The 25,961-nt window shown below is 49.7% G+C and overlaps 9 protein-coding genes across 9 annotated transcripts; 6 read left to right on the plus strand and 3 right to left on the minus strand.

Annotated features, from left to right (window-relative positions):
- Window positions 1-1,248: 1,248 nt before the first annotated feature.
- Window positions 1,249-2,304, plus strand: A1O9_05808 (uncharacterized protein; the record flags this gene model as incomplete). The annotated part of the gene is made up of 2 exons (XM_013405023.1): window positions 1,249-1,298; window positions 1,389-2,304. The coding sequence occupies 2 exons, from the start codon at window positions 1,249-1,251 to the stop codon at window positions 2,302-2,304; spliced, it is 966 nt and encodes a 321-aa protein (XP_013260477.1).
- Window positions 2,305-3,077: 773 nt separating this feature from the next.
- On the plus strand, window positions 3,078-5,082 carry A1O9_05809 (ABC transporter ATP-binding protein ARB1; the record flags this gene model as incomplete). Its single annotated transcript, XM_013405024.1, has 3 exons — window positions 3,078-3,716; window positions 3,763-4,904; window positions 4,956-5,082. 3 exons carry the CDS (start codon window positions 3,078-3,080, stop codon window positions 5,080-5,082), a joined length of 1,908 nt encoding a protein of 635 aa, XP_013260478.1.
- Window positions 5,083-5,762: 680 nt separating this feature from the next.
- A1O9_05810 (uncharacterized protein) lies at window positions 5,763-5,957 on the minus strand (the record flags this gene model as incomplete). Its single annotated transcript, XM_013405025.1, has 1 exon — window positions 5,763-5,957. One exon carries the CDS (start codon window positions 5,955-5,957, stop codon window positions 5,763-5,765), a length of 195 nt encoding a protein of 64 aa, XP_013260479.1.
- A 2,039-nt stretch (window positions 5,958-7,996) lies between these two features.
- On the plus strand, window positions 7,997-9,658 carry A1O9_05811 (beta-glucosidase; the record flags this gene model as incomplete). The annotated part of the gene is made up of 1 exon (XM_013405026.1): window positions 7,997-9,658. The coding sequence occupies one exon, from the start codon at window positions 7,997-7,999 to the stop codon at window positions 9,656-9,658; it is 1,662 nt and encodes a 553-aa protein (XP_013260480.1).
- A 1,049-nt stretch (window positions 9,659-10,707) lies between these two features.
- Window positions 10,708-11,620, plus strand: A1O9_05812 (uncharacterized protein; the record flags this gene model as incomplete). Its single annotated transcript, XM_013405027.1, has 2 exons — window positions 10,708-10,991; window positions 11,047-11,620. The coding sequence occupies 2 exons, from the start codon at window positions 10,708-10,710 to the stop codon at window positions 11,618-11,620; spliced, it is 858 nt and encodes a 285-aa protein (XP_013260481.1).
- A 153-nt stretch (window positions 11,621-11,773) lies between these two features.
- On the minus strand, window positions 11,774-13,436 carry A1O9_05813 (uncharacterized protein; the record flags this gene model as incomplete). Its single annotated transcript, XM_013405028.1, has 2 exons — window positions 11,774-11,959; window positions 12,015-13,436. 2 exons carry the CDS (start codon window positions 13,434-13,436, stop codon window positions 11,774-11,776), a joined length of 1,608 nt encoding a protein of 535 aa, XP_013260482.1.
- Window positions 13,437-14,661: 1,225 nt separating this feature from the next.
- Window positions 14,662-16,372, minus strand: A1O9_05814 (uncharacterized protein; the record flags this gene model as incomplete). The annotated part of the gene is made up of 3 exons (XM_013405029.1): window positions 14,662-15,928; window positions 15,979-16,163; window positions 16,217-16,372. The coding sequence occupies 3 exons, from the start codon at window positions 16,370-16,372 to the stop codon at window positions 14,662-14,664; spliced, it is 1,608 nt and encodes a 535-aa protein (XP_013260483.1).
- Window positions 16,373-19,034: 2,662 nt separating this feature from the next.
- Window positions 19,035-20,337, plus strand: A1O9_05815 (uncharacterized protein; the record flags this gene model as incomplete). Its single annotated transcript, XM_013405030.1, has 2 exons — window positions 19,035-19,223; window positions 19,291-20,337. 2 exons carry the CDS (start codon window positions 19,035-19,037, stop codon window positions 20,335-20,337), a joined length of 1,236 nt encoding a protein of 411 aa, XP_013260484.1.
- Window positions 20,338-22,970: 2,633 nt separating this feature from the next.
- On the plus strand, window positions 22,971-25,180 carry A1O9_05816 (MFS transporter, SP family, sugar:H+ symporter; the record flags this gene model as incomplete). Its single annotated transcript, XM_013405031.1, has 8 exons — window positions 22,971-23,315; window positions 23,364-23,577; window positions 23,629-23,684; window positions 23,738-24,128; window positions 24,179-24,219; window positions 24,275-24,527; window positions 24,641-24,666; window positions 24,740-25,180. The coding sequence occupies 8 exons, from the start codon at window positions 22,971-22,973 to the stop codon at window positions 25,178-25,180; spliced, it is 1,767 nt and encodes a 588-aa protein (XP_013260485.1).
- Between the last annotated feature and the right edge of the window lie 781 nt (window positions 25,181-25,961).

A 25,961-nucleotide genomic window follows, 5' to 3' on the forward strand; every position in this document is an offset into this window, starting at 1 on the left:
TGTCGTACCATTTTAATCCAGCCTGAGCAATGTCGTCAGAACTGTGTCACATGTGCTATCCAGCCTCTTCTACGCTCTCATACCGTTCAACAATAACATGATTGTGAATGGTATGTGTGTTGGTTCTCTAGAGGAGAACCAGTATCCTCGGAGATTGCATCTTGATGTAAGATCACACTATCGCTCGTACAATACCAGTTCAAATGGGTGCATTCCAACAATCAAGCTTAAAACCTGAGACCGAGCCAATGGTCTGAGAGAAGTTTCTGATCGACTGCATAAGTACACTGCACCTCGCCTCATCACCAAAATCCTGAACTAATCGAGTTCTTTCGCATGAGAAACAGTCACACGAGCTCTCTCGGGCAAAGTTCCATTCCGATGGCTGGTTCAAGTCATCCCTGCCTTTTTCTCAAAAGCCATGAACGGCCAGCCTTATTTAGCAAAAGTGCTCCACGACATCATAATCTCCATCAAATTGCTTCCTTGATTGACCTAGAAAACAGCCATGTCCCGTATTAGCCTGGCACGTGTTGTTGTGGCTTCGGCGAGACCAGCACACAGTCATGGCGAGGGTGGAAATGCTTTCTCTACTTGCAAAGCAAGACTGTCTCACACTGTAAGTCTCGACAAGCTCCTGCATTACCCAGGCTCAGAACTTGCGATTGTGTCAACAATATGTTTGATACAAAGGGGGGATTAGACCGGAAGTAGCTTCCTTAGGCACGACCAGGACGCTGGCTTGCAGCTATCCAGAACAAGAATCAAATACACACAGGTAAAGCTGCCTGCTGTGCAACACTTGGTTAGACAGGACCCTGGTATTGGATTCAAACTTTACCAACTATATTTTCTAAGAATAACCAGAAACGATTGATTTGGCAGCGCCTTCAGGATCAAATGGAACGAGGAGACCACAAACCTAACTAAAATTGAAATATCGGTTTGATTGCTAACTGACATTGTATTGGGATCCCAGCATCATATTTTCTGCAACTTGCGGCAACTGGCAACGAAGTTACTCAACATGCAGGCCAGAGCAACACAACATCAGGAACAGCGACTTGTTCCTGCTTTCCTGTCGTGCATCTTCAGACGGACTCGAAGTTTTCCCAGATGTCCATACTCATTGCCTATAAAGGCAGAGCAGAGGATCACCATCTCACTGTGTTCATCAATTCCGACAGGATTCATCAGTCTAACTTGTTCGACTGAGCAATTCCAATAGGTTTCGGATCGTCTACAATCATGCAGTCAAGACTTGTGAAGCTCTGGCTTCTTGCCAGCGCTCTCTCTAGGTGAGTATACAGAAGTGGGAAGACACTCTCCACCCAATTCTCTATCCTTGCTCCGTTCGAAGCGCATATTTCTATCTGACAAAGGTCTAGCTTACCGGCCTCTGCAAATCCTCTCCATGCCCGAGGGGATGGCAGTACTTCTACCTGGGATTCATATGGAGGCGGCGGCGGTGGTGGTGGGGGCAGTACAGATGTCAACCCTGTCAACAGTGGTTGCTCATCGACTGTCATAACCACGATAACTAGTGTTCTGCCGGGCACATGCACTTCACTCACCCCTATTGGTCCTGGAGGAACTAATGGTTGCTCAACCTTTACGGTTACTCTGCCAGGCCCGGCTCCTTCAACTTTGACTGTGACCCTTGAAGGGGGAGTAAGAACAATTACTCAAACCATCGTTCAGCCTGGACCAGGGCAGACGGTAACATCAACAGTCACTCAAGGAGGCCCGCCAACCACGATAACTCGAACACTTACCCAACCAGGTGGAGCAAGGACAGAAACTGTGACAATTCCAGGTCCTGCACAGACGATAACCATACCTGGAAGTACGAGGACGGAGACAATCACCATTCCAGGTGGAGTGAGAACAGAAACGGTCACAGTTCCAGGACCTGGACAAACCCAGACAGTAACTCGACCGGGCCCTGCACAAACTGTAACAATTACCCAGCCAGGCGGAGGCCCAGCACAGACGGTGACAGTCACGCAACCAGGCGGAGGACCGGCACAGACGGTGACCGCCGTATCTCAAGCAGAAACCCAAACCCAAACGCGAACTGTTACTCTCCCAGGAGGTGGTGCTGTTACTTCGACATTGACATTGACCAACACGATCACTCGAGGTGGCGCGACAACGACCACTACGGCTACAGTAACAGACACAAGATCTTGTACCCAAGTCGCACCAGGAGGTAGTGATGGCGGCGGCGGCGGCGGCGATGGTACAACGACCTGGGGAGATTGGCCAGCAACAGCAACGGCGACATCAAGTGGATGGTATTAAAAGTGGTGGTGAGAAAACGGGCCATGATTTATGAATTTCATCTAGTTGACTTTCGCAAGACTCGACTCTTTTTTTCACAGAAGCAACCTGCCTGGAATGGTCCAACTACGATTCACTCCTTCATAGCATGCCAGGTCTTGTTGTAAAGAGCAAGTAACGACTTCGAGTTGAGAAGACATAGGGGATGAGGAAGAGATATATGAGCTCACTTTGCCATAGGTTGTAATATCGATGAACTGAGATGACTTCTGACACCTACCTACTATATCATCCTGGCTTGCAAAGGCTGCTTCTCTGTGGCTCAGGCATTAATTTTGACTAGGACGGACTTCCTCTGTAAAAACAGCAAGATATCAGGCTTGGCATGTGTGACGTGGTTTGGCTCCACTTTCAAGTCTTGCCTCGCAAGCCTTCAATCAAAGAGCGGCAACCAAATTTTCTTGCCTTCGACGATTCAGTCACTAACCACCAACTTGCAGTCCAATAATACTACCACCATTACTTCTTTCTCTACACTCCCCAGCGCTGAATTCTTTTTTGTTTTCCTTTGGCATTCCTACGCTATCAAGAGGCCTTTTGGATCCCGTCTTCGAGTCTTGTTAGTCCTTCGACAGACTCTTCCATCGACTTACCCAGAACCCCACCCTTACCGTATCTTTGTCGCAGGCACCGATAATCGATAAGGGAACCCCGCCAATTCTTGTTTGGCCTTGCTGCACGAATTCTTCACCAAGTAAAACATCACCCAGGCCTCTGCTAATTCACAAGACAAAATGCCAGTCTCTTCATCGAAGGCCGCTCGCCTTGCCAAGAAGGCTGAGAAGGGTGACAAGAAAACCGCTGCATCCAGACTTTCCTCCAAAGCCGCCTCCAGAAATGCTTCCACAAACGGCTCAAAAGCGTCATCGGTAGCTGGTGACGATGACCCTCCTATGCTCGATGAAGATGAAATCGACGTCCCCGCAACCGGGGCCGATAAGATGGAGAAGGTCAAGCAGCTGACCGAGCAGATGGATAAACACGGCCTTTCCGATCGAGTCACAACCGGTGTGCTCGCTTCTCTTGAGGCCAGTCGAGATGTCAAAATTACCTCGGCCTCCTTGGTTTTCCATGGCAAAGTCCTCATTGCCGACTCAACTATTGAAGTCAACGCAGGTCGAAGATATGGCCTTCTAGGCGAAAATGGATGTGGCAAATCAACACTTCTGAAGGCTATCGAGAAGCGAGAATTTCCCTTCCCTGAGCATGTCGACATCTATCTCCTCAACGAGGGTGCCCCACCGACCGATTTGGGCGCACTCGAATGGGTTATCAAAGAGGCAGAAAAGGAAGTCAAGAGATTGGATGATCTTGCGGAAGAGATCTTGGAGAAAGAGGGCCCTGAAAGCCCACAGTTGATGGATATCTACGAGGTTTGTATTGCATCCCTTGACCAGCAATATTTACTGACCTGAAAAGCGCTCTGAAGCAATGGATCCAAGCACATTCGAAGTTCGAGCTTCTCTCATTCTGACTGGATTGGGGTTCAACAAGAAGACCATCCACAAAAAGACCAAAGACATGTCCGGTGGTTGGAGGATGCGTGTGGCTCTCGGCAGGGCTCTCTTTGTCAGGCCATCCCTGCTACTGCTTGACGACCCCACCGCCCATCTTGATCTTGAGGCTTGTGTGTGGCTGGAAGAATACATGAAGAAGTGGGATAAGACGCTGATCTTGGTTTCACACTCTATGGACTTCTTGAATGGTGTCTGCACAAACATGATCGATATGAGAGAGAAGAAATTGATCTACTACGGTGGGAACTACGATTCTTACGTCAAGACTCGATCTGAACAAGAGGTCAACCAGCAAAAGGCCTATGTCAAGCAACAAGACGAAATCGCACATATCAAGAAGTTCATTGCCTCTGCTGGTACATATGCAAACTTGGTCCGACAGGCTAAATCAAGACAAAAAATCCTGGATAAGATGGAAGCAGACGGTTTTATTCAACCTGTTGCACAAGATCGCGTCTTCACCTTCAGATTCGCCGACGTTGAGAAACTCCCGCCCCCGGTCCTGTCGTTCGATGATGTTACTTTCAGCTATTCTGGAAAAAAGGAGGACAACCTGTACGAACACCTCGATCTCGGTGTGGACATGGACAGCAGAACGGCTCTTGTGGGACCGAACGGTGTCGGTAAATCGACACTATTGCGTATCATGACTGGCAAACTCAGTCCCACTGGTGGAAGTGTCAGCAGACATACTCACTTGAAACTTGGCCTCTACTCTCAACACTCTGCTGATCAACTAGACTTGACCAAGTCCGCCCTCGACTTTGTTCGTGACAAATATGCCTCGACTTCACAGGATTATCAATACTGGAGACAACAACTCGGCCGATATGGTCTTTCTGGCGAAGCCCAAACAGCATTGATGGGAACATTGTCTGAAGGTCAACGATCTCGAGTCGTTTTTGCTCTTTTGGCCATTGAGAGTCCTAACATGTTGCTATTGGATGAGCCCACCAACGGCCTTGACATTCCCACCATCGACTCACTCGCAGATGCCATCAATGCCTTCTCGGGCGGTGTGGTCGTTGTATCTCACGATTTCAGGTATGCTGTACTGCTTTGCCTTCTCGAATTCTCAGTTAACCGCTTGTGTAGATTACTCGATAAAATTGCCAAAGATATCATGGTATGCGAAAACAAGACTGTACGACGATGGGATGGCTCGATCGGAGCGTACAAAAATCATCTGCGGAAGAAAATGGTGTCTATGGGACAAGTCTAGATTCCGTTTCTTGTCGACGTTGAGTTCATCCTTCATCCTGCTCTCAGCTTGTCTACATGATAGACTCTATTTACTTGAGTGCAAGGTACATGCGATGAGAGATACTCTGGTGTTAACCACGAAGTTGCATTTTTCGCGTCTGCAAAGATCTGGGACGGGAACAATCATATCAGCTTTTGCGGCACTGCCGGCGTTCGGGATAGAAATTGGTTCGTCGCTTTGAACACACGCGACTGGACATCGCTCTGCTGCCCAGAGTTCTCCGAGGATTCAGTCTCAAATACGAAAACGCGATGGACGAGGAGTCGGTCTCTCATGGACCATCATGTCATGATGGAGCCGAGATGACGACTGGTAAAGGAGGCTACTCGACTTGGTTGGCTTCCAGCCATGCACGAGGGGCGAGATGGAGAATATTACATTGATAGACCAGCCGAAGAGAAAATGCCCAATACCAAAATACCAAAAGCTGCGTGATTATCATAACTCCTCCATCCTGTGTGGAAAGCACCTCAGAAAGGAATGCCGTTCTATGAATTCGTCATGTAGGCTCAACCATCCTCCGAACCATTCTATTTCAACCCCAAGTCACGACCCATAGAATGCTGAACTCCTACTTCTACTGCTGCCTGAGGAGACACGACTGGTGTTGTGTAGTTGCGAAAGAGCGAGAAAGCTGTCTAAATGAGGCTGAACTCAGAGCCGACTTTCGATTGCTCTCGCGAGTCGCGGAGAGCGGCGAGAGGGCGCGGCTTTGGGAGAGATGACAAGGTGGACAGCTGTGTTTTCTTTTGAGGCATGTTGTAGACAATCAGAAAGGGCGCAACAGCAGTGGCCGTGGTGGCGAGGAAGGTAGTGATAGTAAAATGAGCCATCTTGATGATGCGAGTGGTTTGTTTGTGTTGTTGATGAGCTTCAGGGACGCGAGGTAATAGGGAAGGACTTGGGCTGGATTGCAAGACAAGAGGAACGCGTTTTGTCTATGGGTAGGTGCAAACGAAAACGAAAAAGAAGACTGCAAAGTCTATGAGTCTATTGCTTGCTGAAGAACGAGTGTGCTGAGCGAAGGTGACGAGGTTGCGGTGAGTGAACGTGGGTGGTACTATAAGCGAAAGAAATGGTCGGAGAAAAGGGAGCGTGAAATTGACGCAGTCGACGCGCAGGGGAAGGGAAATAGAACAACTTTTTCTTCAGGCAAAAAGGGGATCAAACATAGAAGCGTCAGCGATGTGGGGCGGCCACTTCACGAATCGCGGGTGCCCCGGAGGACCCCTATCTCGCAATCTAAGCTTAAACATTGGCCCCCCAGGTGTGCAGCGGACCCCAAGGGGTGCCCAGGAACCACCAGGAACCGTCTCGACCGGCCCGCGGAGCAAAGGACCGATGGCGTGTTGCGAAGTAGCTGCGGCGGATGTACTTTTTCTCAGAGGAAAGGTCGCATCTGGGCGGAGTAGGCCAACTTTTTCACTCACAGAAATTGGCCTGACTGTGGCGGTGACAGTTACTTGCAGCCCACATTATGGCGGTCTGTAGGGCTAAGGGATCAAGATGCCTAATTCGAGCGAAGGTGGATTAAGTAGTTCTGATCATCCTCACATCAGACAACTTGATAAGCCTGCTCAGGCCCAAGCCCCTTCTAATTCTCGCCTTGCTTGTCTGAGACTAATCGTTCATGATTATATCTGCTTGTGCTTGATCTTGGCATGGGGCTGGAGAGTTGTGAGTCGTGAGCCAGGTTCTCATCGTGCACGTGACACTAGACTCACTCGCTACATAGGCAGACCTTGACACGTGATCGCCAACACTCGAAATCGACGCCTGCTCGACTTCCTTTCCTTCTTTGCTAGTTTCGTTCCAATCAACTCATCTGGTTCTTGCTACTGGAGCTATGGTGAATACCCCGGTGTATCGTTGTGCATGGGACGTACACCATATCCTCGTGATACATAATCTAGGCACAGTCTCATCAATAGTAGCCACACCATGCTGCAACTTGATGTATCACAGCCCAATACATTAAACTGGGACAAGTTCATTTTTACCGCGCAAAAGGCTAACTCGAGAAGACCGACTCGGCACCACAGAACTGCTGGCATTGATTTTTCTGTGCATTAAGAACTTAGCTACAAGGTAAGTTAGTAATTATGGCGGGGCACGCCTCGCTCAATCACTACACCGACGGTTTTCCCCCCAGATCACAACCTGTAGGGGGATCTTCAAGCGAAGCTCTTTGACAAAAAGCTTTAAGTTAAGTGACCAAGACAACCACCCTCAACTTAGTCTTCCACTGCAAGACGATGAAAGTTTGCTCAAACAGGAATAATGGCTGCTCGATGACGAAATAGCATCCATTTCTCAAAACTAGGACGCCACCGATGTGCAACAGCAATGCGGAGAGCGTTACACTTCTCGATGTTGTTCCCCCTCCCTAACGGGGAAGACAGCGTCAATCCTGGATAGCATGATCAGCAACGTCGTAGCTCCCATCATGGGACGACGTCGGTGGCCGTGGATTGACTGCAAAAGCTTATGTTCTAGGATCGCTACCGCCTAAGAAAGGAACTATAAGTCCAGCAGATTTGTACCTACTGTACAAAACAACCTCGGAGGCATTCTCCTCGCCTTGGTTCAACCTATTTCTTCTAATGATCAACTATATTGAGCATTCAATATTCAACTTCGTCGCGGCTAAAATTGGCACACCTTCAAAATGTGGCTGTTCCTTCTAGCTGTAGAGTCCCTCTGGGCGTCATCAGCTAATGCACAACAATACTATATCACTACAACTGGTCCAGCCCCAAGAATGCAATGCACTACAGCGGCATCATCGCTTCAACCAGCCTACCACTTTGCCTCATTTGCTTACTCGATGAGCGAGACGATACGAGTAGCAACCTCGGTGCCAGCTCCAACTATGGCCGCTACGTACGCACCCCCTCCAGAGTCGCTGACGTCTCTGGTCCCATCGTTATCATATACGACCTGGGGCAGATGGGATCCCAATGCCACATCTTCCGCGAATGATACGAACAACCCTTATGGAAATGCGGCTTGGACTGCACTGTGGGAAGCAGCCAAACCCCCAAATTTTACTGAGCAGGCACTCTACAGCACGACCGTGGAACCAACCGCCCTTCCAACAGATGAATTGATATTGCCTCCGGCAGATTACTTTGGACCGACGGACTGTTATCAATTTCCTGAGGACTTCATGTTTGGAGTAGCAGGCTCAGCGTCGCAGATCGAAGGCGCCACCGCTGAAGAAGGCAAGGCACCGACGTTAATGGATATCTTGGTTCAGGATGATAGGGCAAAAGACTACGTTACAAATGAGAACTATTATCTGTACAAACAAGAAGTCGAACGGTTGGCCTCAATGGGCGTCAAATACTACTCCTTCAGTCTTGCTTGGAGTCGCATACTTCCCTTTGCGCTCCCGTCAACTCCCGTCAACCAGCAAGGATTACAGCATTACTCAGACTTGATCGATTTCGTCCTTGCTAAAGGCATGATCCCAACAGTGACACTGTTTCATTTCGACACGCCTTTGCAATTCTTTGCGGGCAATCTTACCGCGGCACAAGAACCTCCATTGATTGGCTATGTCAACGGTGGTTATCAGAATGAAACCTTTGTTGATGCTTTCGTCAACTATGCTAAGATAGCTATGTCCCACTATGCAGACCGAGTTCCCGTCTGGTTCACATTCAACGAGCCACTGCTGTACTCGGACAATGGCCAATCAGTCAACAATGTTATCAAGGCTCACGCGCAAGTCTATCACTTCTACAAAGAAACGCTGGGTGGTACAGGCAAAATCTCCATAAAGTTCAACGACAACTTCGGCGTTCCTCGCAATCCTTCGAACCCTAACGATGTATATGCAGCTGACCATTTCAATTCTTTCCAACTGGGCACATTCTGCAATCCGATCTTCCTTGGAATCGACTATCCGGACTCGTTCAAGCAGACGGTTCCTGATTATGTTCCTTTGACGACAGAGGACCTTGCATACATCGGTGGAACAGCTGATTTTCTCGGTATAGACCCATATACTGCTACTGTAGTGACCCCGCCCGTTCCAGATTCCATCGATTCGATACTCGAATGCACGACGAATTCCTCGAGTCCATATTCGCCTTATTGCGTTAATCAAACTACTGTCAACCCTGCAGGTTGGAACATCGGGTACCGATCGCAGTCATATGTCTACATCACCCCGACCTATCTGCGACTGTACCTGTCATATCTATACAATACGTTCAAAACGCCCGTCATCATCACAGAATTTGGGTTTCCAGTCTTCGCCGAAGACGAGAAGATCGACCTCAGCGATCAGCTCTTTGACACGCCTCGTTCGATTTATTACCTGAGCTATATGTCAGAGGTGTTGAAGTCAATCTGGGAGGATGGTGTGGAAGTCGCCGGGGCCTTTGCATGGAGCTTCGCAGACAATTGGGAGTTTGGAGACTACTCAGCTCACTTTGGCTTGCAAACAGTGAACCGGACCACGCAGGAGAGGAGATTCAAGAAGAGTTTCTTCGATTTGGTGGACTTTGTGAACGCCAGGTCATAAGGATGTGACCTGTTAGCCATTTGGGCCCTCACATAGAGAGGGTCAAAAGTAGATCCTAATCATTGCAAGAATGGCGATTCGTTGATAATCATTGCTATCCACACTTTCAGACAACAGTTGCTACTTAGCGCTCTTGACAAGCCACCCGTGCAAAGAATACTGTCCCCACAGTACGAGCACACACACCGTAGCTTCAGATTCGCCAGGCAAAATCTCGGAGCCGTGTTTGATTCGCTTCGCACCAATGCATTAGAATGATGAAAAGCAAGATCATCGAGGTCGTCAGCACGCCCGAGACTCGACAGGACCAGCCACGACGACCCATTCCCAAGGCTGGCTTGACGGGAAGGGGATCTCGACCAGCCTTGCGCCGCGCCGCGCGTGGCCAACAATATTTCTCAATGTTGTCACAATCGAATTCCATGCTTATCCAAGAGGTGCGCCTTCCGCGTGTAGAAAGCACATTCATGTGGTCTCCCAGCTATACAGACCGCGCCACTCTTCACTTACTTCGTTTCCGGACCAGTCTCGTATCACAGATGAGCTCTGCAGCCCTGTAGCGTCATTTGCATATATGACTTGGACAGTTAAACGACTCGTAGATACTGACAGCGAATTTTAGATCGATATCGAGCGGCCGCCCGCCCGCTTCGTATCCGTGGAGTACATACATAAGCCACCTGACTAAGCCGCACGCCAAACACTTCACCCCCCTCGGGCCCTGGTGTTTATGTAAGTGTGTCTTCGAATTAGGACAGCAGCCCCATCTCGGCGATAGTTGGCCATAGGGCGCAGGGCCTGCCGCCTGCGTGTTTTTATGACTTGGCAATGCCACTAGCTGTTTCAACACAGCCAGACGTATTCGAGGGTGGGCTGGTATCTTGAACGAGACAGCGATGGTACGCATGGTAAATCCGTTGGCGCTACCGATTATACAATATATTTCCACCTCATGGCGGAAAGGGAGGAAGTTTATTCCAATTTGCACTTCTTCATCATCATCCACACTTCACAGTCTCGATACCGTGCTTTCCTGATCTATCGACAATATGTCTCGAGTTTGGCTCATTACTGGGGCGAACACCGGCATTGGTCTCGAAATCGCCTTGAAAGCACTCAAGGAGGGCGACAAAGTGATCGCTGCGGTCAGGAGCCCTGAAAAGGTTCCTGAGGGTCTCCAGGGGCCCGACGTCTCCACAATCAAATTCGACCTCTCTTGGTCTCAGGAGAAGGTGAATGGCTTTGCGAAAGAAGCCGTAGGTGCGTTCGGAAGGGTCGACGTCTTGGTCAATAATGCTGGATATGCATACATGGGTGGTATCGAAGAGATCAGGTAGGTCTTGTTCATTCCTTTGTCGCTGGTAGCGGTATCTCATTCATGAATGCAGTGACGAAGCTGTCAAAGAACAGTACGAGATCAACGTCTTTGGCATTCTGCGTGTGATACGCGCCATGTTGCCATATCTGCGAGCCCAAAAGTCAGGCTTGATATTGAACTTCAGCTCGATTGGTGGATTCCATGGCTTCCCCGGCAATGGGATCTATTGTTCGACCAAGTTCGCTCTGGAAGGCCTCACCGAGGCTTTGGCACAAGAAGTCGCACCGTTTGGTATCGAGGCAGCGATCGTCGAACCGGGCTATTTCCGCACAAATTTCCTTGCCTCTGCGTCGGCGGGGCAGAATCTTGCACCCGCAATGCCGGAGTACGAGAGTACCCCCGTTGGCGATGCAAGGCGATCGTTCTCTAAGTATAACCTCAAGCAGCCTGGTGATCCGGCGATTCTGGCGGAGAGGGTGTGGGAGTATGCCGCCAAGAAAGGCCTATTTGTGGACCGTAAACGACGCCTCAGACTACCCCTTGGTTCAGACACTGGAGCTCAATTGCGAGCATTTATTGCTGACCTCCAGGAGACCGCAGAGGACTATAGGGAGGTGTATGAGAGCACCGACTTCAAGGATTGAAACCGAGAGCAGAAAGGATTGACTTGATGAAAAGTAGGTAGTACTGCTGAAACTCTGAAATTTGGTATCGACAAGAGGATTTCGTCCTTAATGTGTGATCCACGTACTCAGTAGTCTTCACGGTCCACAATATTGTAATACCAGAATGTTCATTTACTCAAGAAACATTCTCTTCTCCAGATTCCTGGCGAGAATGACGCAGGGCGTGTCGACCATACGCAAGAAGATGTCCGATACCCACATGACTGCGAGGATGATTACGAGGGAGGACTTGAAAAATGCCATTTCGAAATCTCGCATTGCGTCGGGCGTCGCTCGAGCTATAGTCGTGGGTAGAATCTATACGAATGTCAGTTGAGCCATCTGGAGAGAATATCCGGAGGGAGGTGCATACCAGATAGCCAAGAGTATGGATAACAGGACCATGCATGACATATAAAGGAAAACTGATCCTGCCCATATATTGCAATGGCCTCGAGCAGAAGATCTTATTCCTCAGAAAGTCTAAATTGCAGGTTGACAAGACGATCAGAATAGCACCGACAGTTGGCCAGAACCGGTGCATCTGTGTGAAGTTTGCTGGGATGAGAGAGGTCAATGTGACATAGCCTGGTGTAGCGTGGCCGGCTGCATCCGGGTAGGACAGCAGAAAGAGCGATAAAGCCCAGAGCAACCAGTAGGTTGCATCCATGGGGCCCTTCCCTGGCTGACGGGTAGTAGATGCAATGTGCCAACGGGCTTCCTTGAGATCAGAAGTGTTTGTGGCCAAGGCTGAGAAGGACAATCTGTTTGACGTTTGCTCAATACTGATGAGGTCTAACTCTGCGATGATCATGCCTGCCCAGAAAGGACAAAGATCCCATCGATTCCAGTTAGCGCCCAGCGCCATCAACCCAACTAAGACAGATAGCCTTATCCTGGGTGGCATTCTTGCGACCATGATGTGTGTCAAGAACAACACCATGCTGCATCGGTACTCAACGGGGATGGTCCACAGATGGCGGTCGAGTTCAATGGACCCACCATACAGCGACCAGTCAAAGACGTTGGTGAAGATTAGCATTTGTTGGCACCAGTCCGTGAACTGCGACCAAGGATCGGGCTGCGTGTAGCAATGGTCCTCTCTGATACCGCGCATCTGCTCCGAGAATGCCTCCGTGATCTTGTAAAGGTTTAGCTGTGCCAGGATTGCGACCAAAAAGGTCGAAGCAAAGCAGGGCAGAAACAATCGCAAGCCTCGTCGGAAGACGGTGGATGTTGCAGACAGCATCAGGCACTCGTACTGCTGGGCACGCATGAGCTTTAGCGGTTTATAGCTCAAGACATAGCCCGAAATGACGAAGAAAATCGCCACCATTGGGGGCCCCGAATACAAGAGACGAACTATTGGAAGTCGAAGCAAGGAACCGTGGGAAGAATCTCTCGGAGACTCTCCCTCGGGTATTGCGCCATAAGCATGACCGATGTCGAAGGTACCATATGTCAAATGACAGATGAAGACCACAAAGGCCGCCATCCCACGCATGCCGTCGAGAAAAGCCGTTGATGACGCCTTTTCGACTTGTGGCATTCCATTCTTATGAAACAAACGAAGACAATTCGGTGCCAGTAGATATAAAAGCCGACCGAGAAGTCTGAGAAGTTGCCGAGGAGAAATTCCTGAGTTCGGTGTGGTAAGGATAGTCGTGGCAGGCGAACTCGGCCAGTGAGCGTCATTCTGACTCTCTTCGTCTTTCTGCAACCCGCTCTTTGGAAGAGGGTTTTCGGAAGTGACCTCTAAGCTCGATCGTGACGAGCTTACCTTAGAAGCACGCATATTGCTATCAAAGTAATCACCAAGCCACATACCTCTGTAGATTGTAAAGGAGCATAAATTTCATTTCATCTAGAAGATGTCCATATGAAGAGCCTCTGAGACAGACAGGGATGGTTCAGACGCCATCTGCGGGAACATGTTGACTTGTCTAACGTATCATACAGATAGTGCGCACGTTTGTGGCTCAGTGTTGTAGATTTTGTGGGTATGTGTTCCCCACAGAAGTCCACATTCTCACATGATTGAGCAGGATCAGAGGACGACAGCACGAACGGATTTGATCTACAGCCTGATGCAGGAAGCGGTGGTAAGGGGAGAATTTCGAGATTAGCATCTCAACGACACCAATCGTTGATCAGCAGGCTCGATTTTCTTTTGAGGGGTGGGGTGGGGGTTGACTTGGTGTTAACATGCCCTTGTTCTCTCCGTCAGTGGCACAGGACAGGCATACAGAAAGAAAAATCAATGGCATACCCCTAGGGGGTTGAGATGTCCTTGCCACGCCCTGTCGATCGTGTTTCATATTTCAGAGAAGACGCGTGGTCCTGAAGTGGAATGTTTGCCGAGCCAAGGATCAGCCTTGCAAAGGTCACCCCTTTTCACCCGGTCTTGGCAACTTGCCTCTGCGAGTTGGCCTACTCTGTGTCGAGTAGCTCCTTGGAGCATGCTAACTGCATCTGTGAAAGATCCATCGATCCTATCTCTTTTTCAAGCCTTCTTTGGCCTCCCGACCATGGTCTTGGTTCTAACTTCTGGCAGCCATGGGGCGCACCCTCTAGCAAGAATGGAACAGTGTTGTATCTGACTAGTGATGATTGAACTTCCCAGCATAAGGTCTATCAAAGAATGGGAATGAGCCGCCCTAACAACAATCTTGTGGCTATCTTAATCTTGTGGGATTCTTGTTTATTACATGCGTACACGTGCAATTCACACTGAGCTTGATATTTTTGCGATGAAAAGTATTCTCTTTGAATGTTCTCTCGCAACTCAGATCGCCGCAAAGAAGGCAGTCCTAGGAGCCGAGCCCATTTGTACCAGCGGGCTAAGCATCGACCAACCTGATCCGCCCTCCTAATGCAGCAGTCTACTTGCTCCTGAAGTGATGGTCCTGGTTCACATGCACAAGAAGCCCGTCGGTGCTTCAAGAGGTTCAAGCTACAACTCCTGCAAAATTGCTTTACCTATTCCCGCCTTACCGATATGATGTGCAGGCCTTGTGGAATCAGACACCATGGACCTGCTCAATGATATCGATCTCAATGACAGGGCCATTATATCTGCCGCGTAAGTATCCAAAATAGCTCAAAATGCCTAGGATCATCGTACCACCCCAGAGCAGGCAGGACCAGTTCATGGTTTGCGCAGTCAGGTCAGTTCTAACGGCAGGGAAGAAACTGAATGTCATCACAACAGCAATCCAGATAAGACCAAATATGTTGCAGAAAAGCCCCAGCGGCCGACCGAGGCTCCAAGGCCCATAGTGAATTGAGGATGGGTTGGTGAGTTTCTTGTGGAGTAACAGGATCATTGGTAGAGTATAGCTACCAAGGTAGCCGGAGACGACAAGTGAAGCAACTGCGTTAAAAGCGGCCGAAGAGCCGATGTTGATAAGCCCAAGCAGTAAAGTGATGATCACCGACAGGCCAATCGAATAGAGTGGTAGCTTGGTTCGCGGCTCAACTCGAGAGATGAAACCTGATCCTGGCAATCCGTTATCTCGAGCAAAGGCCCACATCATCCGAGAGGCCGCAGCCAAAACTGCAATGGAGGCAAAAATCATCAACGATAGTACTATGGCCGACATGGCCGTGGCGCCCCCAACTGATTGCACCGCTTGATAGAAAATCTCAATAAAGGGAAAGCCTGTTGGTGTTGACAAAGCATTGTCGATGTCACCGATGCAAAAGAGAATGGCGATGAGCATGGAGAATCCTAGGATTCCATTCAACCCAATAGAAGCGACCAAGGATTGCGGGACCACAGTGGATGCATTCCTAATCTCTTCCGACATGTGAATTGCTCCATCGGCTCCCACAAACGCAAAAACAGTTGTAATGAGGCCAACGAAGAACGAGGTACCCTTATCGTATCCACCATTGTTCAAGAACAGAACGAAGACGTCGTGAGGGCTGCCATGCGGTGCAAGGTAGACCAAGGTAATGAGCACTCCGAAAAATCCAACAACGTGGATAATCAAGACTGCTCCCTCAACCTTGGGAAGCTGCTTGGCCAGCAATGTGTTGAAGAGCATTGCGATGAAAATAACTGCATATAGGAGAAGTGTCCCCTGCCACCTCTGCGCATTGTAGGTTGGATAATTGAGAACCAGCAAGCCTTGAATGATGGTACCTCCAAGATATGCAGCTGAGGCCAAACAAGCTTGCCAGGATAGAACCGATTGCCAGCCTGTGATGAAAGACAGAAAGTTTCTGCATGACTTCGGTGCGAATAGGAATGTCCAATGATATTGGCCGCCGGCTGTGGGTGCCCTGCTCATGTCAGTGGAGTGCCGATGCCTTGGACAGCGACCCGAGCGTACATTGAGACCATCTCAGCCAGACTTGCTACCACGGCAAAATAACCCAGCCAGCAGAACAGATAGCCATAGACCAGACCCGCTGGACCGCCGTCTGTCAAACCGTACACAAAGACCGTGAGCAAGCCTTCCCAGGTTATCATCAACCCGCACGAAAATCCCAGCATGCTCATGAAGCCAAAATTTCGCTACATCAAGATCAGCTCAAAGCCTCTGACTTTGGTATCTCACAATTACTGACTCTCAGCTCCTGACGCTTGCCCAGTCTTGCTAATTCCTCCTCATCTCGATTGATTGACTTGATGCCAGGACTTCCTGCATCATCGGAGGATGATCTCGAATGATGGATCCCAGAGGCAAATTTACTGCCATTTTTCATAGCGTAAGATTGCGCCATCTTGACAGGATCTTCAAGCTAAGGTGTTGCCAATACTCGATATATGGTGCCTTGGAAGCACAAGAGGTTGTTGGGTGGAAATCACGATGAAGCAGTTCACAGGAAAGATGAGCGAACGAGAGGTGCCTGATAATCACCATGAAGGCTGAACTTGATCAAGATGTGTCACAGTCTATGATGATAACACTTGAATGGGGAGGAGCTTCGAATCAATTCAAAATCCAAACCAACAACCTCCGGACACGAAGGAAGCTAGTGTCGACACTGGCATGTCTTCTGACGGCTAGCTCAATGTTCTCTTTCAAGCTCGGAGGTATTCAGAAGGAGCAGGCTGATGTTTGACTAGGAGCCGAAGCACGCAAGGGAAGGTTGCTCTGCAGCCTGGGGTGATGTGAGTACGGAGTACAGGTAGGTGTGTGCATGCATGCATGCATGCGTGGATACGAGGTAACCAAGATGCTAACAGGGAGGTAGAATGATCACATCGGCTAACCAGCTTTCCGGCACCCACCCAGGGTCTAAATCCCAACTGCGAACGCTGCACGGTCCGGTGAAGGGCATTCTCAGGGGGAGCGAATTGTCCTTGCCGAAGGTGTTCTCACAGTGGCTGAATCAGCGCTCATGATGAACAAGCAAGTGATTCCTCTCCAGGCGTGGACATGCCAGGCTAGTGGCTAGGATCAATTATCATCCACTTGTTGCATAATGTACCTCGTATCATGCCCACTGCAAGGGATATCAACGCCTTCTCGTGATCCTTGATCTCAGTCGATCTAATCACGACATTGATAGATCGTGGCTTTTTTTTTCTTTTGAGCCATTTCACCGACTCCGTCGTTCCTAGCACATCGAGCAAGGACAGTCTTTGAAGAGTCCTAAAGATGATGATCTGCGAAGGACAGTTCGAATTTCATGTTGCCCAGAACATGCTCGCGACATGGGTAGTTCTTGTAGCGTAGACCAACTACAGGTGAAAGATCAGAAGATTGCCGCTGTGGAGCTCCTGGTCCCAAACACGCCCAGTTTCCAATCACCCAATCCCACATGCTACGCCGGACGCGGTTTCCACCTTGCTTGGTACTCGGCACTCTGCGCGAGGTCCAGGGTACGTTGCTTCGATATGCTCTCCAACACGATATGAGATTCCGGGACAGCAGGTATTCGAAAGCTCCGCCACAGCCAGGAAGAATGAACTGTCTCCATGCATGCTCTCCCTCAAACTGCATGCCACTGGCGCTGGGGCGAAGTATGTTCCTGCCTAGCCCAGGCACAGGCACGTAAGTAGTGGAGCAAACGGTTGAGAAGAAGCAAGCTCAGCGATCGACAAAACAAGCCCCGGCACTTGCTATGCTTGCTTAAGATAAGCCCATTGGTGAGCGCCTCCCGGACCTTATTTGTCGTAGTGCGTATGTCCCATGCCCATTTCAATACTAACGAATGTCGCAAGGCCCTGGAGCATCCAAAACGGGCAGGTCATCATCGATCAACCTGATCCCTGATCGTTGAAGCCCAGTATGTTCGGCGGATGCTTATCTCGGTTCCACTCTCCATGATTTAAGCAACGAACTGGCTATCGGCACTCGCTCTTGAAACCTAGTTTCATGTGGCCTGAGGGCGTGACGACGGCCTTGAAGCCTTCTGCGCACCTGCAACACTAAAGCAGTGTGGGTGCCAATGTCTCTGAAAATGGTCCAAACGCAAGGGAGGTGCTAGCCGAGATGAGCACTTTTGCAGTGGCATCGGATCGGCCCAGGAATCAGGAAGCTCCTCCTGCTCAGTCGCAGGACACGCGAGGACCTCGAAAATTCCGGGCAGATATTTTACTCCGGAATGTGGACGAACCTGCTTTCCATTCTGGTGGTGACTCTTTAGATATGTCCGTCTCAAACGACTCTCTTGATTGCCTCCAAAGCAGCTGCTCCTCACGACGGACATGCTTGATATCCTCGCAGACTCCGAGGGCAAGTATACAAGCTAAGTCCTGGCTTTCTTTGAGGTGGATGATCTGCTAAGAACTGGATCGTCTTAGGCTTTAGCTAGCAGCCCAGTGGGCCTCATGGCTGGGCCCCGTTTTGGCTCCGGGCCGTAATACCCCTGCGAGCCGCTCGGATGTCCGCGTTCCCCCCAGCTTTCTCAACTTTACTTCTACTACCACCGCTGCCCGGGATTGATTGGCATGACACTATATGCGTCACGCACGTCTAGATCTTTAGGCTTGCCTATCCGTCGCCGTGCTCTGAGTGGCAAGCGGAATTCTGCTTTGCAGGCTTCGCTCCTCACAACTTCCAACATGTCTGCCAACAACCCTTGGGAAGCCTCGATTGGTAGCTGGAAACCAGGGCACGGTCGGTAGTGAATGCAGACCAACTGGGATCATGATTCATGACCCTGTTTCCCTTTCTTGAAGCAGGCCATACTGAAAATTTTCAACTACATACCACTTATCACCTCCTCCAGCTGCATAGTGTTTTGGATCTAGCTTTGATCGTGCTAATTCTCAGAGAGACTGCCTTCGTCACTTTCGCTCGTACTTGTTCATCGTAAGCGGCGCGACAGCCAGAATGATAGCTCTAGTGCCAAATTTTCACTCCATTGCTATACATGAATACACGTCTCTAGACATCTGTTCATAGAGCTTACAGTCATCGTCTTGTCGCTCAAGATGGGCCTCCTACAAGCTCTGATTGCCCGCGTGCCCCTCATTGCATCAGACAAAAAGGGTCCAGTGGTCAATCTCGTCTCGTGGGTGTGTTTAACAACGATGTGTCTGGCGGTGACTACGGTTCTTGTCAGCAAACTTCTGGTCTTGCGAAGACTCACTTGGAATGACTCTGTTGTCATTGCCGCTCTGGTATGGACAAATTCTGCATTTTGTTCGCCATTCGCTACTCCAGTCGTGCTGATTTCTCTCTTGCAAGTTGCTCTCGATTGGATTTACTATCGCGGTCAATAATCAAGTTAGCCATGGTCTTGGATCGGAACTGTCGACCGCCAGGAACGACGATTACGACAACTTCCAAAAAGCAGGATATGTGTGGAACATTCTTTACGTGCTCGGTATTTGCTTGGCCAAGCTATCGACGCTGTCTCTGCTTCTCGCCCTTGCTCCGAACAAAAGCTACCGTGCCCCTATGTTGGTCATTGGGGGAGTCCTTGTCGCCTGGGCTATCTCTTCTATATTCAGCAGCGCATTTCAATGCTCGCTTCCCCACCCCTATCTGATCACCACGGGGACCTGCTTTCAGCAGACGCGATTCTGGACTTCGTTTGGAGTAATCAACATCATCACAGACGCTGCACTTATGATGCTACCTGTGTACCTAGTATACAACCTTCAGCTGTCTGTGAACAAGAAAACTGCTGTCTGTTTCGCGTTCTCTTTCCGTCTGTTGGGAGTGGGGTGCACGGTCTGGCGCTTGACACAGCTTGAAAAATTCTTCAACCGGGATGGAGACATCACGTTTGACAGCTGGCTGCCGACGATTGCGACAATTCTCGAACTGTTCTTTGCCGTCTTCTCGTCCTGTGTACCGCATTTGAGGCCGTTCATGGAATCAATTCAGGCAGGCTATCTGTCCGGAGTCATGACAGAAGGTGATGCACGGTTTGGTTACGGAAACGACAGCTACTTGATGGGCCAGACGGGCCAGAGCAAAGTCAATTCTCAAGTGCGAAGCCAGCACATGCAAAGCGAGATCCGAGGTGAAAGTCTAGATTTGCCCAGCCATGGAACAAACAACGTGGCAGCAGGCGGCAGAGACGATATTGGACGAGCACTGACGAGCAATCGAATCATACACAGTGTCAGAGGTGGGCCTGCCGCTATGAAGGATAGCTCGAGAACGGGGAGAAACAGGAGTGATAGCCTTGGTTCTGATGGTGCTTTAAGTCATGGCAGTGATGGAAGTAAAGCCATGATCATCAAGACAACAAAGGAGTGGAGTATCAGCTACCAAGACGCCTAGTCCTCGAGGCAGGCTCCTTTGGGTACACCTTGGCCAGTTTTTTGGTACAGGGACGAGATTATTTCTCAAATGTCTGCCACTACCAAGAACGGGATCCATAATGGTTTTCTTGGGCAGCATTGTATATTACTATGTCGGGACAAAAAGAAACATCCGTGAACTTTGTACCTCTCACAACAGGCACCACCGGGGGAGAAAATGGTCCCACATTCGCCTCAACCAAGGAGGAAGCATTCATTATCTCTTTTCGTCGTTCAGCGATCTTCTGAGAAGATAAATTCGCACTAGATAGGTTAGAGGATACCCTGGGATGGTTGTCACAAAACAAAGTGTATTAGGTGGCCTTGGTTGCAAACTCAAAAGCGCAATTCGACGGCCTTCACAGCGATTCAACATGCCATCGAGGCAAATTCTGAAACTGACGCGAGAGAGCGGAGCGACCGTTTCCCAGCATTTCAGACAGAATGGGCGTCCTAGCTGAGATGACCCTTTCTGGAGGAAGGTGGCTGGTCAATTGTATTTCATTGATAGTCATCAGGTAACCCAAAGCAACAGCCTGACCATAATTCCAAAATGCCACCCTGGAACAGGCTATTCAGTCGCATAACGGATCTCTCAAATCGATCTCATACTTGCGGCATCAAAGCCCCAGGATTTTCTGGACGAGCATATGTGTTAATTCACCAGGGATGCTCGGTACGATCGTCCTCCGAATGTGCGACACGGCGCTCTCTAGAAGGAACCTAGCATTTCCCAACAATTCGCAGCATTCCAGAGGGGAGTTCCTGCGGCTTGTCCGTATGCCGGCAGTTCCAATGCCAAATGCCAGGTCGAAGTACCTGCAGTAGCAAATCCTCTAGTTTTTCTTTTTCACGAAATGCGAACCTTGGGCTAGACCATGAGTAAGATTCCAGGGGTGACAGGGAAAAATGTGGGCGTTCTCGCACTGGGAGTGTGCCGGGGTTGGGTACTCCTGCACTCTTTGACAGGCATATTGGTACGGAGTGGGGCTTTAACGTGCAACACGGTGTTGATAGCTACCTAGGTGGAAAGAAGCTTCCTATGACCAGATGCGGCGACAGTAGATGTCGCAGTCACAAGATGTCACGTTGTTGGCTAGTTCAATAGGCGGCTTTCAGAGTTCGATGGGGCGATTTTCCTTGTGACAGTATCAGGGAGCGGCCAGCAGGGCCCAGGCTGCCAACTTTGATCGACTCCCGTTAGATGTCAAGGGCCAGCCCTGGAACTTCGGAAGCGCTCAGGCCCTCTCAGAGAATCATCGCGTGATCGTGGTGAGAGGGACCCATAGATGCTGTTTGCTCGGTATTCAGAGGTACTGAGGGCATATCCGTGTTGTGCAATGCGTGATCTCTGTTGTGATCGGCAGTCAGCGATTATGACGGGTACCGATATACCGAGGTGGTGGGAGTGGGATAGCGTGGTGGTTTTGCGAATTGCCCAATACATGGTCTCGCTGTCAACAGTTGGAACTCGGCTCATACGATATCGGGTGAGCCGAGTGAAATCATTGCCAAGGCCTTCACGCCCAGGGCCGGCCGGTTGTTAGAGGCTTGGAGCGCAACTTTGCCGACATCCGACTTCGCAAGCACGAGGAGAGTGGATGTAATTACGAGTTGTGAATGGCGAGACTTTTCTTTAAGCACGAAAGCAAGCTTTACTCATCCATACTATTCATGCCACCCTCCCACGCCTCACATGCGTCATCGCCAACTTCAGCCTTGCCTACCACCAGTAGTCACCAGGAACTCCCCAATGGGTCGAGCTGTGCCCGCCAGTCAGTTGAACAGCTTGGGCAACAATTTCCCAAACTGTGTAGTGCGAGCTGCGGGCGATTACCAACTGTGGCATAAGCTCTTGTGACAAAATTTCAACTTATGGTAACAGTTCCCCGTGGGGAGAGAAATTCAAATGGCGACGCATGAGTGAACAGAATGTTCGATCTCATTTCCCTTTTTGCACGAGCACGTCGTCATAGGTCAAGTGATTTACGTTGATGCTGACAAGCAAATGTCGACAGTGTTGGAATAGTCCGCGCCCTTCCGGTAGGTCCGTGACCAAAAGTTGCCATGATTTTTGCCCCACAAGACTACCTGGGCTCGTACTTGGAATGTCTCTCAAAGCCAAAGCCGGTTGGCAGTGTACAGCGATGGGTCAATATTCCGTGGGCCCATGGATAAGACTTGCTTGTCGATTGCTTGTTGGTGTGCAAGCCTTCACGGCATTCATTATACCATGTGTTTGCCGTGCATTTCTTCGAGCTCGGGACGATAATATGAGATCGAGGAAGAAGAAAACACAAAGTATGTGGCAAGCGAGCCTTGCTTTGACGTCACTCGATTGAATACTAGAATCCTGCTTACACAACAACTGGAGAAATCACTCATTTTGCCATCTTATTGGACATCTGATGCAGAATCCCCATACTTCACGTTGTCGCATCCGCGCCTCTCCGCTGTTCGAGGTAACCTGAACGACCCCTTGCAGGTCCACGTGCCGTGTAATGATTTTCGTCATGTGGAGGAAATGCCCGTGTATAAGAACCAAACGGGTCCCAGGCGAATCTCTCAAAGGCTTCACGTCGATCAGACTACGAACACCAAAATAACTCGAAGATGGGTTATTTGAAGACTCCCAAATTCTCGAGGCCAAAGCTGACTCGCGAGTCGCTTGGCTTGACCACATGGGTTCAATATGACAAGTATAACCCTCGTTCTGAACACTCTACGGATGCGAGAAAGTCACTGGCGGACCTGGACTATTCTCCTCTGCGCCGGATAACATGGCCATCGTTCTGGATGGGCATTCTTATCTCGATGGGTGGGTTTATCTTCGGTTATGACACAGGTCAAATTTCGGGTTTCCTCGAAATGCCAGACTTTCTAGAGCGTTTTGGTCAGCGCCATTCCGACGGTACCTTCTACTTTAGCAATGTCCGGGCCGGTCTGATTGTCGCTTTGGTAAGTGCCGAGATCTCTCATCGCGAGCCCACGTACTAACAGACGTAGCTCTCGGTTGGTACACTATTCGGTGCCCTGATCGCCGGCCCCATTGCAGATATCATCGGTCGAAAGCCTAGCGTGACCTTTTGGTGTGGAATCTTTTGCGTGGGCAATATAGTCATGATTTCGTCTGATCACCACTGGTACCAGATGATGATGGGTCGTTTTGTGGCTGGTCTCGGCGTGGGCTCGCTGTCTTTGCTTGTGCCGATGTACATGGGTAAGCAAGCTCATCTAACAGTTGCGAAGCATATATTCTAACAACAACTAGCTGAGACGGCTCCTCGTCATATTCGTGGTGCCCTGATCTCCACTTATCAGCTCTTCGTAAGCGCTGATCCCTTTGTGCATGGAGATGAGACACTGACAATACACACAAGATCACCTTTGGTATTTTCTTCGCATCTTGCATTAATTTTGGAACGTACGAACACCAACGCGGCAATTCTGGGTCCTGGAGAATCCCACTAGGCGTCGGGTTCATCTGGCCACTCATCTTAGGTGCTGGCGTGCTGTTGTTCCCCGAAACTCCTCGCTTCGACTTCCGCAAAGGCCAGACAGAGAGAGCCAAGGAAACCATGCTGAAGGTTTACGGAGCACCACCGAACCACTATAGCGTCCACCTGGAGCTGGAAGAGATCGAAGCAAAACTACGTGCCGAAGCTGCTCAAGAAGGATTTGTCCGAGAATGGGTTCATATGTTCTCCGCCCCAAAAATGGGCCAGCGCATCGCTTTGGGGATGCTCCTACAGATGTTTCAGCAGCTTACAGGTGCGAAGATCGACAAATATTCCCAAAAACTTTTCTCTAACCAGCTTTAGGTGCAAATTACTTTTTTTATTATGGCACTACAATCTTCCAGGTAAGCAAGCGTTCTCGTCTCACGGAATCGAAATTTTAACGGTTATTGCGTATAGGCTACTGGGATCAACAACTCCTATGTCACCCAGATGATCTTGAACGGCATCAACTTCGGCTCCACATTCTATGGCCTGTACATTGTCGAGCATTATGGTCGTCGCAAATCACTGATGGTTGGAGGCCTGTGGATGTCCGCCATGTTCTTCATTTTTGCCAATGTCGGACACTTCTCCCTCAACCGTGACGATCCTCAAGCCACCGAGTCTACTGGCACAGCTATGATCGTAATCGCATCGTTCTTCATTTTTGGTGAGTTATTCCGCCCCACACCCTTGTTGTTCACAATCTGCGCCCAAGCTCCTCGTAGACGCTTTCACATTTGCATAGGTTTGAGGATGATTCTAATGTTCATCTCTTAACAGGCTTTGCTACTACGTGGGGACCAATGGTATGTGCAAACCTCCACCGGCTCTACCAGCCGTTCTCTGCAACAAGAGCGAAACACTAACATGTCGTTCCAGGTTTGGACCATCTGCGCTGAGTTATATCCAAGTCGCTACCGCGGGAAAGGCTTAGCACTCAGCACGGCAAGCAACTGGGGGTGGAACTTCCTGATCGCCTTCTTTACACCGTTCATTACCGGCGACATCGACTTCCTGTACGGCTACGTGTTCGCCGGTTGCAACCTGGTCGGTGTGCTGTTGATTTACTTCTTCGTCATAGAAGGTCAAGGCCGCACACTCGAGGAGATCGACACCATGTACATCACGGGTGTCCAGCCGTGGAAGAGCTCCAAGTGGATCCCACCCTCGGCAGAAGAAATTGCGAAGATCAGGAGAGAGGCCGGCACCGTCGATGCAGCCGAAGCCGGTGAGATCACGCCCGCACCCGCTACGGCCGCTGATGTCCCCCGAGACAGCGAGAGCACCGAAGCTGAGAAGGAGCTCGAGCACCGTGCCTAGTGCTCCTCAGGATCGCCAGCCCCTTCGACAATACACCAGTGCTGCTGCTGAGCAGAGCACCGATTCAGCTCCCTAGGGAGCCTGATCACGTGACCTAATGAAATATGAGGGGAGAGTATAGTAATTGAAGGAGCGGAGAAAGTAGGCGATGTGCATAATTTCGACCACGGAGGTCGATACAGTTTACACGACAAATATTTGGGCCGTCCATATTTCCGTTCGCTACGACTTTTGATACCCGGAAGACATTTCAGAGCGATGTGCGTGGGGCTAATCACATTCAAGCAGTTATCACTGCAATAAATAAATGTACTCGATATAAAATTACAACATAATTAGAATCTGACAGTCTTGGAACAATCATTTGTCGATTTGAATATTTCTAGTGCCTTCGTCACTTGAAGTTCGACTTAAAAATGTTCTTTGAGGGCAACGATCAATGCTAATGTAGTGCCCGGTGGCTGAGATAGCGTCTTCAGCGAATGGATTCTGATGTCGTTGAAATTGGTTATTGTCTCCGCTATTTTACCTTTACTCTCTAGAGGTAGTTGCGTAGAAAGGCCGGGACATAGTAATCGTTGTTGCTGGGAGTGGCCGACTTTTTCTCGAGATCACCCGTGATGTTGAGTAGCGAAAGTGTTCAGACTGATCCCATGCATGGGCTGGTGGTGCCACCTGCACAGCAAGCTCGGACTGAGTTTGATCTTCAGATGAGAGGAAGTTTCGTATATAGTTGTCCCCCTGAGGAAAGAGTCGGCGCTGTTTGCTAGTCTCTCAGCCA

Source organism: Exophiala aquamarina (genome assembly GCF_000709125.1).
Source record: "Exophiala aquamarina CBS 119918 chromosome Unknown aczIA-supercont1.4, whole genome shotgun sequence".
Lineage (NCBI taxonomy): Eukaryota > Fungi > Ascomycota > Eurotiomycetes > Chaetothyriales > Herpotrichiellaceae > Exophiala > Exophiala aquamarina.